The sequence below is a fragment of the Grampus griseus genome (assembly GCF_964374135.1).
Source record: "Grampus griseus genome assembly, chromosome: 11".
In the NCBI taxonomy this organism is placed as follows: domain Eukaryota; kingdom Metazoa; phylum Chordata; class Mammalia; order Artiodactyla; family Delphinidae; genus Grampus; species Grampus griseus.
Window position 1 is genome coordinate 71,125,658 of NC_139005.1, and position 14,085 is coordinate 71,139,742.

The following is a 14,085-nucleotide window of genomic DNA, read 5'->3' on the forward strand; positions in this document are numbered from 1 at the left end:
CTGAGGCAGAAGAACGGATAAGTGACCTGGAAGATTAAATAGTGGAAATAACTATTGCAGAGCAGAATAAATAAAAAAGACTGAAAAGAATTGAGGACAGTCTCAGAGACCTCTGGGACAACATTAAATGCAACAACATTCTAATTACAGGGGTCCCAGAAGAAGAGAAAAAGAATGGGACTGAGAAAATATTTGAAGCGATTATAGTTGAAAACTTCCCTGATATGGGAAAGGAAATAGTTAATCAAGTCCAGGAAGCACAGAGAGTCCCATACAGGATAAATTGAAGGAGAAACATGTCAAGACACATATTCATCAAACTATGAAAAATTAAATACAAACAAAAATTATTAAAAGCAGCAAGGGAAAAACAACAAATAACATGCAAGGGAATCCCCATAAGGTTAATAGCTGATCGTTCAGCAGAAACTCTGCAAGCCAGAAGGAAATGGCAGGACATATTTAAAGTGATGAAAGGGAAAAACCTACAACCAAGATTACTCTACCCAGCAAGGACCTCATTCAGATCTGACAGAGAAATTAAAAACCTTTACAGACAAGCAAAAGCTAAGAGAATTCAGCACCACCAAACAAGCTTTACAACAAATACTAAAGGAACTTCTCTAGGCAGGAAACTCAAGAGAAGGAAAAGACCTACAATAACAAACCCAAAACAATTAAGAAAATGGTAATAGGAACATACATATTGATAATTACCTTAAATGTAAATGGAGTAAATGCTCCAACCAAAAGACATAGACTGCCTGAATGGATACAAAAACAAGACCCGTATATATGCTGTCTACCCACTTCAGAGAGACCCAGAGACCCACTTCAGACCTAGGGACACATACAGACTGAAAGAGAGGGGATGGAAAAAGATATTCCATGCAAATGGAAATCAAAAGAAAGCTGGAGTAGCAAATCTCATATCAGATAAAATACACTTTAAAACAAAGACTATTACTAGAGACAAAGAAGGACACTACATAATGATCAAGGGATCAATCCAAGAAGTAGATATAACAACTGTAAATATTTATGCACCCAACAGAGGAGCACCTCAATACATAAGGCAAATACTAATAGCCATAAAAAGGGAAATCGACAGTAACACAATCGACAGTAACACAATCATAGTAGGGGACTTTAACACCCCACTTTCACCAATGGACAGATCATCCAAAATGAAAATAAATAAGAAAACACAAGCTTTAAATGATGCATTAAACAGGATGGACTTAATTGGTATTTATAGGACATTCCATCCAAAAACAACAGAATACACTTTCTTCTCAAATGCTCATAGAACATTCTCCAGGATAGATCATATATTAGGTCACAAATCAAACCCTGATAAATTTAAGAAAATTGAAATCATATCAGGTATCTTTTCTGACCACAACGTTATGACTAGAAATCAATTACAGGAAAAAATCTGTAAAAAATATAAACACATGGAGGCTAAACAATACACTACTTAATAACCAAGAAATCAGTGAAGAAATCAAAGAGGAAATCAAAAAATACCTAGAAACAAATGACAATGAAAACACGACGACCAAAACCTATGGGATGAAGCAAAAGCAGTTTTAAGAGTGAAGTATAGGGGCTTCCCTGGTGGCACAGTGCTTGAGAGTCCACCTGCCGATGCAGGGGGCACAGGTTCGTGCCCTGGTCTGGGAAGATCCCACATGCAGCGGAGCGGCTAGGCCCGTGAGCCATGGCCGTTGAGCCTGCGCATCCGGATCCTGTGCTCCGCAACTGCAGAGGCCACAACAGTGAGAGGCCCACGTACAGCAAAAAAAAAAAAAAAAAAAAGAGTGAAGTTTATAGCAATACAATCCTACCTTAAAAAACAAGAAACATCTCAAATAAACAAACTAACCTTACACCTAAAGCAGTTAGAGAAAGAAGAACAAAAACACCCCGAAGTTAGCAGAAGGAAAGAAATCATAAAGATCAGATCAGAAATAAATGAAAAAGAAATGAAGGAAATGATAGCAAAGATCAATAAAATTAAAAGCTGGTTCTTTGAGAAGATAAACAAAATTGATAAACCATTAGCCAGACTCATCAAGAAAAAAAGGGAGAAGACTAAAATCACTAGAAGTAGAAATGAAAAAGGAGAAGTAACAACTGACATTGCAGAAATACAAAGGATCATGAGAGACTACTACAAGCAACTCTATGCCAATAAAATGGACAACCTGGAAGAAATGGACAAATTCTTAGAAACGTACAACCTTCCAAGACTGAACCGGGAAGAAATAGAAAATATGAACCGACCAATCACAAGCACTGAAATGCAAACTGTGATTAAAAATCTTCCAACAAACAAAAGTTCAGGACCAGATGGCTTCACAGGAGAATTCTATCAAACATTTAGAGAAGACTTAACACCTATCCTTCTCAAACACTTCCAAAATACAGCAGAGGGAGGAACACTCCCAAACTCATTCTACGAAGCCACCATCACCCTGATACCAAAACCAGAAAAAGATGTCACAAAGAAAGAAAACTACAGGCCAATATCACTGATGAATATAGATGCAAAAATTCTCAACAAAATACTAGCAAACAGAATCCAACACTACATTAAAAAGATCATACACCATGATCAAGTGGGATTTATCCCAGGAATGCAAGGATTCTTCAATATATGCAAATCAATCAATGTGAAACACCAAATTAACAAATTGAAGGAGAAAAACCAGATGATCATCTCAATAGATGCAGAGAAAGATTCCGACAAAATTCAACACCAATTTATGAAAAACATCCTCCAGAAAGTAGGCAGAGAGCGAACTTATCTCAACATAATAAAGGCCATATATGACAAACCCACAGCCAACATCGTCCTCAATGGTGAAAAACTGAAACCATTTCCACTAAGATCAGGAACAAGACAAGCTTGCCTACTCTCACCAGTATTATTCAACATAGTTTTCGAAGTTTTAGCCACAGCAACCAGAGAAGAAAAAGAAATAAAAGGAATGCAAATTGGAAAAGAAGAAGTAAAGCTGTCACTGTTTGCAGATGACATGATACTACACGTAGAGAATCCTAAAGAGGCTACCAGAAAACTACTAGAGCTAATCAATGAATTTGGCAAAGTAGCAGGATACAAAATTAATGCAGAGAAATCTCTTGAATTATTATACACTAATGATCAAAAATCTCAAAGTGAAATTAAGAAAACACTCCCACTTACCACTGCAACAAAAAGAATAAAATACCTAGGAATAAACCTGCCTAAGGAGACAAAAGACCTGTATGAAGAAAATTATAAGACACTGATGAAAGAAATTAAAGGTGATACAAATAGATGGAGAGATACACCATGTTCTTGGATTGGAAGAATCAACATTGTGAAAATGACTCTACTACCCAAAGCAATCTACAGGTTCAATGCAATCCCTTTCAAACTACCACTGGCATTTTTCACAGAACAAAAAATTTCACAATTTGTATGGAAACACAAAAGACCCCAAATAGCCAAAGCAATCTTGAGAAAGAAAAACGGAGCTTGAGGAATCAGGCTCCCTGACTTCAGACTATACTACAATGCGACAGTAATCAAGACAGTATGGTACTGGCACAAAAACAGAAACATAGATCAATGGAAAATGATAGAAAGCCCAGAGATAAAGCACGCACCTATGGTCAACTAATCTATGACAAAGGAGGCAAGGATATACAATGGAGAAAAGACAGCCTCTTCAATAAGTGGTGCTGGGAAAACTGGACAGCTACATGTAAAAGAATGAAATTAGAACACTCCCTAACACCATACACAAAAATAAACTCAAAATGGAATAGACCTAAATGTAAGGCCAGATACTATAAAACTCTTAGAGGAAGACATAGGCAGAACACTGTTTGACATAAATCACAGCAAGATCTTTTTTGATCCACCTCCTAGAGTAATGTAAATAAAAACAAAAATAAACAAATGGGACCTAATGCAACTTTAAAGCTTCTGCAAATCAAAGGAAACTACAAACAAGACAAAAAGAGAACCCTCAGAACGGGAGAAAATATTTGCCAACGAATCAATGCACAAAGGATTAATCTCCAAAATATATAAACAGCTCATGCAGCTCAATATTAAAATAACAAACAACCGAATCCAAAAATGGGCAGAAGACCTAAATAGACATTTCTCCGAAGAAGACATACAGATGGCCAAGAAGCACATGAAAAGCTGCTCAACATCACTAATTATTAGAGAAATGCAAATCAAAACTACAATGAGGTATCTCCTCACATTGGTTAGAATGGGCAGCATCAGAAAATCTACAACAACAAATGCTGGAGAGGGTGTGAAGAAAAGGGAACCCTCTTACACTGTTGGTGGGAATGTAAACTGATTCAGCCACTATGGAGAACAGTATGGAGATTCCTTAAAAAACTAAAAATAGAATTACCATATGACCCAGCAATCCCACTACTGGGCATATACCCAGAGAAAACCATAACTCAAAAAGACATAGGCGCCCCAATGTTCATTGCAGCACTATTTACAATAGCCAGGTCATGGAAGCAACCTAAATGCCCGTCGACAGACGAATGGATAAAGAAGATGTGGTACATATATACAATCGAATATACTCAGCCATAAAAAGGAACGAAATTGGGTCATTTGTTGAGATGTGGATGGATCTAGAGACTGTCATACAGAGTGAAGTAAGTTAGAAAGAGAAAAACAAATATCGTATATTAACACATGTATGTGGAACCTAGAAAAATGGTACAGATGAACCGGTTTGCAGGGCAGAAATTGAGACACAGATGTAGAGAACAAACGTATGTACACCAAGGGGGGAAAGTGGCGGGAGTCGGTGGTGGTGGGATGAATTGGGAGATTGGGACTGACATATATACACTAATATATATAAAATAGGTAACTAATAAGAACCTGCTGCATAAAAAAATAAATTAAAATTCAAAAATAAAAGTATTCAACTATTGACTAATCATAAAAAAAGCAATTCAATGAATAAGACTTTTTTCTATATAAATCAAGCATAGTATAATAATGCATGTTAAGTATGTTCAGATCATGTAAATGACATAGATTTAAATATTAAGAATCTAAAAATTTATGTTTTATTCAAGTTTATATAACAGACACTCATCAATACCGTAGAACTCTTAAGTCCCTATATGGTAAATATAAATAGAACATCATTTAATGGCTAAAATCTTTCTCATAGTAATTCTTAAGTCTTTAAATATTCAAAATATTCTTACTACATCCTATTACACTTCTAGGTTTGTGGTGTAAGGTCCTAACAGACCTACCCTCCCACATTTAACAAGTGAATACAAAAAACTACTACATAAAAGTTCTAGAAAATGAACAAAAGCAACAGATTTTGGAGGGGACTTGAAACTTGGAAGACAGGACTAGCAAGCAGTAAATTTGTTGTTTTTAAGGCTTAACTGAGAGGGCAAGCTGCAGTTCCAGTGACCTGTCTTCTTTCTGGCCTAAAAACCAGAGGATAGGACCCAAAGCCACAGAATAGTGAGAGGGGAATTCCAGAAGGAAAAGAACCAACAAAAGGGATCTCCAAATTCTGTGTAAAAGCTCTGCCAGGTCTCAAGCTGACCATTAAAACAGAAAAATGGAGATGACAGAAGAAAGTATCAGTGAACTTGAAGATAAATCAATGGGAATTATCCAACTGGGAACAGAAAAGATAAAAAATTAGGAACGAAAAAATGAACAGAGCCTCAAGGAGTTGTGGGACAATATCAAAAGGCCTAACATGTTTCAGTGGAGTCCCAGAGAGAATGAGGCAAAAAAATGATTGAAGAAATTAATGGCAGAAAACTTCCCAATTGTGGTGAATAGCATAAGTGAACAGATTCAAGCTCAGCAAACCCCAAACAAGCTACACACACACATACACACACATACACACCCTTGGCACATTGCAGTCAAACTGGCAAAAACCAAATAAAAAGAGAAAGTTTTGCAAGTAGCCCAAGAAGAACTACACATTTCATACGGGAGAACAATGACTCAAATGACAACAAATGTTTCATCAGAAACTGTGGAGATCAATGAGAGTGGAACAATATCTTTGAAGTGATGAAACAACAAAATAAAACCATTAATATAAAAATAACTTACATTAACTAGTCTTTCAAGACTGGGAATAATTAGAGATGTTTCCCCTCCTTTAACATCAGGATCTTTCTGCATTTCCTTAATAGCTTGCAATATTTCTTTCATACCTTCTTCAAGTTGCTTATTTTCTTCAACTAATTCTTTTACTAAAATGAAATATTTTTTTCATTGAATGAATAGATTTTTTTACAATTTACACTATGCTATATAGATTACAAATATTTCACATACAGTAAAAATAACCCATTTATAAAATGCAAATGCAAATAAATGTACAAAAAATTCAACTATAAATCCAATGTGTGAATGATGAAGTTAAATCACACACCTATTTAAATCCTGTGCATATATATATATATATATATATCTCATGGCTGAAAGAAATAAATCATAAGCATACTTTGCCTTTACTTTATATTAAAAATTTCTTAAATTTGTTTTTCTAACTGTACTTTCATTAGAGAACAAAAGAGAAAAATAGACTTATTTATCATCACAATAAATTCAGATTAATAACATGCTCTGAAAATGAATATAGCAAGGCAAACCAAATAGATGAATGAGAGACTGAAGTCTATACATTATAGTTAGTTAAGGCTAAAACAGACTAGAAAACAGAATGTAGTAAAGTCCTTTCAATCCCATAATTTTCAGTACAGACTAAATAAATAAGAAAAATAAGAGATAATAGTGACTTACATTTATTCTGAAACTTGGCTATTATTGTTCTACTTCTTTCTAAATCTCTTTCTTTTTCAATTAGTTCTCTTGAAAGAAATTCATTCTAAACAAAACATAAAGAGAAAAAAATTGATTTAAAAAAAAATGACAATAGTTTTGAAGTTTAAAGAAGTTTGACCAATTGAGGTTTAACATACCCACAGCAAGCTACAGAAACGTAGCAGCACTCACAAAAATAAAATAAAATCTAAAAGGTAAAACAGATAATGATCCTCCTCCCACCTCCCCCCCGACCCCACACCCATGGCAAAAGGCAAACAGATAAGGAAGGTTTTTGTCTTTGGCACCACAATCATCTCTTTTAATGATCTGCCTTTACACTACCCGTTCTGCCTGGCTTCTATGACGTTCAAGCTCTATTTCTGCATTTCTACTTTGTGCTTCTTTGATCAATAAATCCTGTGCTATGGCTTCATTCTAAAGAAACATTTAATAAATTAGGCAAGTCAATGAGTTCATTTCAGATGTATTGCATTTTTAGATCTTTTAAAAGACAGAATGTGTATAAATTAGTGTTAATGTGCAAACATAAAAGAATTCTTATTATAATTGCTACTTATCGAATTTTGTTAGTCATAAAAAAGAATTAAAAAAAAAATCCCAGGAATGTAATTTGGAGGAGAGCTCACCTGAGATCTAAGAAATACTAGTTCTGTCCATAGCTGTTCTATAAGATTTGCAAGTGGATCTATCTGAGATAATTTTGATTGTGCAGTAATTGGCACAGGGTCCAGAACATTAACTTCAAGATTACTTTTCAAAATCTCTGTCTGTACGGGTACTTCACTTTTTCCTACATCTTCTTTGAAATTGGTATAAGCGTAGTTTATTGGGGTATGAACCTGTTCATCTTCTGATGCTGCTACTTGTGATTTAGCCACGTCAGCTCTATTTTCATGAATTTGTTGACAAAGTATTGCAGATTTTTGCCTAAGTGATAACTTCTGCATTAAGTCTGAAGCTGTTGATAAGGCTCGTAAAGAAGAATCACTTTTTTATGTGAAATTAGTCTTCTCAAGTGCCTGATGGCTTCCTGATACTTTCTTCATAGATTCATCAGAAACAGAGTATAAATGGTCATTTATTTCTTCATGATTCTCCCTACTAAAGGTATTGACTAATGATTCTAGATTTGTTAAAGACTATAGACAGGGTGCTTTAAAAATCTCTCTTATTGTAATAGTTTCTAGAGGTGAAATATTATCTTTCACTTGTATAGATGAAGAATGTCTAGTTAAAGAGACAAAAGGATCCACTTCACTTTCTACACTGTGATGAATTTCAGATAACATTCTTGATAATGATCCTATGGTCATATTCTCTTCAGGCTCATTCTGACATGACTGTGGAATATTGAATGATGGTTTCCTATGCGGCAGCTCTACTTTATCTGAACTCCTAATCTGTATTCAGAATAAATAATGTCTCATTAATGAATCTTGGGATTGACAGGTTATTGAAATAAAACATTTTCCTTTTATTTAACAAGTATAAAAAGAAGCAATGTCCAAAATGAGACAATGGGGGCAGAAATGAAAGCCCTGATAATAATATTTTTCTTTATTCTCTTCACCATAGCAGTACCTTACTATTTACCTTTGATTGTGCTTCACTCATATTTTTGAGGCTAATGAAATCAAATTTTCTTCCTTCCATTTTATTCTCTTGAGAAAAGTCTTCAGTTAGGTTCAGGTTCTCAACAGTTAATCCTACATATAAAAGAATTAACAAATGAGAAGCATAAAAATAACTCTGCTATTATTCCAATACTTTAACTCTTAAAAACTAGAATCAAATTTTAACTCAAACAAAATGTAGAATAATTATTTCCAAAATCCTTGATCTATATGTAGCCTCCTATACAACTTCCTGATTTAGCTCACTTTTAATAAGATATTAATAAGTTGTTTATTTTTTGATATTGAGCTCCATGAGCTGTTTGTATATTTTAGAGATTAATCTTTTGTCTGTTGTTTCATCTGCAAATATTTTCTCCCATTCTGAGGGTTGGCTTTTCATCTTGTTTATGGTTTCCTTTGCTGTGCAAAAGCTTTTAAGATACAATGGAATATTACTCAGCCATAAAAAGAAACGAAATTGAGTTATTTGTAGCGAGGTGGATGGACCTAGAGTCTGTCATACAGAGTGAAGTAAGTCAGAAAGAGAAAAACAAATATTGTATGCTAATGCATATATATGGAATCTAAAAAAAAAAATGGTATTGATGAAACTAGTGGCAGGGCAGGAATAAAGATATAGACATAGAGAATGGACTTGAGGACACGGAGGGGGCATGGGGGGAAGCTGGGACAAAGTGAGAGTAGCATTGACATATACACTACCAAATGTAAAATAGATAGCTAGTGGGAAGCGGCTGCATAGCACAGGGAGATCAGCTCAGTGGTTTGCAACGACCTAGAGAGGTGGGATAGGGAGGGTGGGAGGGAGGCTCAAGAGGGAAGGGATATGGGGATATATGTATGCATATGGCTGATTCACTCTGTTGTACAACAGAAACTAACATAGTATTGTGAAGCAATTATACTCCAATAAAGATGTATTCAAAAAAATAAATAAAATAAAATAAAAATAATCTTAAAAAAAGATATTAATGAAAAACAATTACAAATTTTATCTTCGCTATCATTCTTTTCCCATATTAATAAGTACTTAAATAGTTAAAAGACACATATTAAGAAAGTAGATAAGAATCATGAATAATGACTAAATTGCTTAACACACTAATAAATTATGAAGTTTTGCCCTTCTAGAAATTTTTGATGTACTATAGACAGCATAATGCTAAAAAAAAAAATAAAACAAAAACAAACAAAAAAACCTCTATTATTCATAGATAATTGTGGGCTTGGGCCAAGTTAGAAAAAAAAAAGCCTTCTCTATGGTCTTACAAAAAAGCACTGTAATAGCTATTAAAAAATAAACCAGCTGTTCTCTTTATACCATGTAAGATAAAACAAAACAAAAAATTGTTAATTTTTATTCAATAAAACATTACTTTCACTTAGTAAAGAATAATGTACAATTAAAGCTTCCAATGCATAGCTTTTAAAGAAAAAGAAAATATTAACAGTAACATATATTGACAAAAATTACTGTTTTATCATTACTAATCACAACATACTGGGATTGTCTAGAAATTAATACAGACTATATTGTAAATTTTTCAAAAGTCCATGATTCTGATGTTTGTTTTTTGTTCACTTATTATTCTTTTAACTGTTTAGATTTAGGACTAAACTCAGTGACACTCACTCATACACTCTTCATCAGGCCATTATTTTCATTTATCAAACTTGTAGCAAAACCACAGTAATACAGCAATACTATTTCTCACATACAGAAAATTACAGATCCAGACAATTCATTTTCCAATGATTCTTTTAAAGGTTTGGAATAACAGTATACCTGAAGTTGCAGTTCTTTTTCCTTTTTCTTGAGCCATTTGACGAAGTTTTTTCTTCAGATCAAGTCTTTCTTCCTCTAGGCTTTCAATCTACAAAATTAAAATTGTTAGTATTTTTCTTTACTTCAACCAGGAAAATAACCAATTGACTACTGCACTTGCCTCTTTCAAAAGAATCTGGTTTTCAGCTCTGTACTGCTGCTGTTTTAAACTTTTGCTATTTCTGAATTCAGTTAAATCAATCATTGTCTTTGGTTCAAGGCCTAAAATAAAAAGCAGAATGATTAAAACCTTATTAATATTCAAATGAACTACAAAAACTTCATACGGCAACTGGTTATCATCAAGCAACTGGTTATAATCTATTTAGCCACCATCACTGAAGAATGGGGATTTTTGTGCAAGAATTTTTGAGGTATTTGAACTGTAACCATACAAGCTAAAATTTTATCACAATTATTAATGGAAATCCTGACAAAGACATATTATGATCTGTCTTCCATGTTGGACTGTCAGAGAGGTACTATAATGTACTAAGAACAGAAGCTTTGTAATAAAACAAAGTTGGGTTCAATTCCCACTATCAACTATTAACTGGTTGTAGGGATAATACTATATGTAAGTACATGTGTATGAATGTATACACGTATTTCTTTTTGGCTTGTTGTCAGGTGTATAATAAAATTAACCCAAATAAAGTACTTATAGCAGTGCTTGGCACATAGTAGTCAATATTAATATCAATATCAATTATATTTTGTCATGACTAGACTGACACTCTCAGTGTGCCTCTTTCCTAACTTCCCATTACTAAGCAGCTATGCTCTGAAAACCAGATATCAAGATTGTCTCAAGTAATTATAAAGCAAGATTTGGGGCCTTTAAAAAACAGAAAATCTGGTGTTTGTGACGGCTCAGTCACCTTTAGGAACGTCCATATTGAAGTTGGTCGTGATCTGGTAGATCAAGTTGATTAGACTAAGTCTAACTTGAGGTCCTGGCATTACTCTGGGTCCCAGATAGACACTTTTTTACGAATAAATAATATGTATAAAATATTTATTTTTCCTTCCTTTAGAGAATAGTTTTTACAGGTGATCATTTTAACTCTAAGAAAGCATTAACTGGTATTTACCAAGTATAATGAAATCATGATTTAGATATTTATTTCCATTTTAAAGTAGCAATTTAGATTGGACTGTCGTAACATTCAAACTAGTAATATTCACTAATGAACTATTTATTGATATCAATATATAAACTCTCAAGCTATATTTATTACTTCTTAGAATCAATAGTAACCTTAAAATACTCAACCCAAGTAAAACTTAGTGCCAATTATAAAAGTCAAGTATTTAAAAGTCTTAAAAAGGATTAAACAGTATTTCTAAATGTCCCCATGTATTCATCTGAAACTAGAGCATTTTGCAAACTAACACACTACTTTTGTTGGAAAAAAAAAAGCGTAATTTCTAATAGTGGTATTAACTAAGTAGCTTTCCTTTTTTTAAGCATGCAATTATTGAGGCGATCTCCGACTGAATATAGCAGTGCTCCAGGTCTGTCCAACCACCATCGCAGCTCCGTCAAACCCATGATCCCACTTCAACTGGAACAGCTCCACTTTTACTTGTTTTAAGTATTTTTATAGGAGGAATTATTAAATAAAAAAAGCATCCAAATATCTAAAAATAATCATAAGCCAAAAAAATGACTTGACAATTAGGTTGAGCAAACTACATATCTTAAAAGATGACTTACCCATACGCTCTTTAAGTGCCTCATTCTCATCAAGGAAATCATTGATCTTCAATTCAAGTTTATTGATTTCCTTTGTCAATACTTCAATCTCTTGATCTCTTATTTTAATTTGGTTTTTACAATTCTTTATTTCAATAACAGCATCTTCTAAGCCATAAACTCCCTGAAAAATACCCAATATAATTTAAATATAACATTGTTTATTTGAATAAACTGTCAAATTCATGAATTTGTTTTCTTATTAAGTCTGAGGGGAAGTACACATATAACTAAGATTTACAACTATAAACTGTGTTTTTTACTGTACTTTTAAAAAACAAATCCAGTAATAATAATAACGGGAAATGGAACAGTTGAAATTTCCCAGTATAGCATCCTAATGGCAAAGTGACTCAGAATATTACACATAAAACACTTAACAAAATACAGAAAAGGAATAGTAAGGGAGAATCAGCAATACCATTAGAATATGTAGGTTATTAGTTGCCTGACTTAGCAGTAATCAGATTTAAAAATATAAAAAGTACAAAGTAAGGCTGTGTTGGCACAGTAGGTGGTAAAACTGCTTCTGTTACAACTTTTAGACAACTCATCAGTGGTGTCACATCTACATGGTGGTACAATGACACAGATTACAAAGAATCTAATCCTGCTGCCTCACCAAAGCTGATTATCTGGGCAAAATGCTTTAATCAAATGGTTTGAAAACAATTCTGCTAAAAAGTAAATGCTGCACAAAAGTGTGAACCCTTCAGTATAAATCAATTAGGATAATCTTTATCATGAGGTACTTCTGGAATGTTTTTAAATGGTATAAAGAAAATGGCACAGAACAGTCTATAAGTGGCAAGATAATTCTAAGCTCCTTGATTGACAAGATAAAAATACATACCGATTCATAATCTTTTAATCGCTTCAGAGTCTCAACTAGTTCTTTATCCTTTTCCCTAGCATCAGCCTCAGCCAGTTCAGCTGTTCTCTCAGCCTCTTTAGTTCTCTCTTCTAAAATTTGAACCTTAGACTGAATTTTCATATAATGAGTCCGTTGAGAAAGTGCTGAAGCTCCTACAGGGTAAAAATTAAAATCATGAATAAACTGAATTGACTACTTACTCCTATAAAACACTGGTTCCAGTATGGGAAGCAGGAAATGTGGTATGTCACTAAAAAAAGTCCATTTAATATTATAATTTTATATTTGTAAAATAAAGTTTTGATTTGGTTTTATTTATAAAGCTAAAAAGGAAATTTTAATAAAATCTTAGCTGAAAGGGTATGGATTATAAAAGACTGGAAAACACTGCTTTACAAAGAATGATAATTGTGGCAAAGGCTGCTGCTTCTAATAGTTAGCTCCCTTTCGTCCACTGTAATAGAACTATGGATTTTTAGACGGACACGTGGCCACTTGAAATAACGACTAAATTTCCACTTACATTCCAGTAGCTAGGTGTGGTCATGAGACTAATAGGATATAAACAGAAAGACCATGTGCACATTTCAGGAAATGTTTTTAAAGGAGAGGAGTGAAATTTTCTTTTCTCCTTCCTCCTTGCTGCCAGCTGGAATATGGACATTAGGGCTGGAACTCAGTCTTCTTAGAACATGAGATGGAAACCTCATGCTGATAGTCAAAGCAACAAGATACAGGGTCCCTGGTATCTGGTATTTGTACAAGTAGCACACCTACACTAAACTAGTTGCCTCAACTTTGATTATATCACGGAAAAGTACATTTCCATCCTGTTTAAACCATTGTTACATTCGATTTTTTTCTGTCAGTTGCAGCTAAACTTAACTGTAACTAATAGTTAAAAAATTCCCGGGCTTCCCTGGTGGCGCAGTGGTTGAGAGTCCGCCTGCTGATGCAGGGGACACGGGTTCGTGCCCCGGTCTGGGAAGATCCCACATGCCGCAGAGCGGCTGGGCCCGTGAGCCATGGCCACTGAGCCTGCGCGTCCGGAGCCTGTGCTCCGCAACAGGAGAGGCCACAACAGTGAGAGGCCCGCGAACAGGGAAA

At 34.2% G+C, this 14,085-nt stretch overlaps 1 protein-coding gene across 1 annotated transcript in view; it reads right to left on the reverse strand.

Moving 5' to 3' along the window:
* Positions 1–14,085, reverse strand: part of CEP290 (centrosomal protein 290) — a 96,787-nt gene that overhangs the window by 64,299 nt on the left and 18,403 nt on the right. Inside the window, exons 14-20 of the mRNA XM_082666888.1 lie at positions 12,958–13,130; positions 12,066–12,228; positions 10,467–10,567; positions 10,307–10,394; positions 8,477–8,589; positions 6,839–6,923; positions 6,143–6,285 (exon numbers count right to left, since the gene is read on the reverse strand). Coding sequence (XP_082523014.1) covers positions 6,143–6,285; positions 6,839–6,923; positions 8,477–8,589; positions 10,307–10,394; positions 10,467–10,567; positions 12,066–12,228; positions 12,958–13,130 — 866 coding nt within the window. The remainder of the gene's footprint in view (positions 1–6,142; positions 6,286–6,838; positions 6,924–8,476; positions 8,590–10,306; positions 10,395–10,466; positions 10,568–12,065; positions 12,229–12,957; positions 13,131–14,085) is intronic.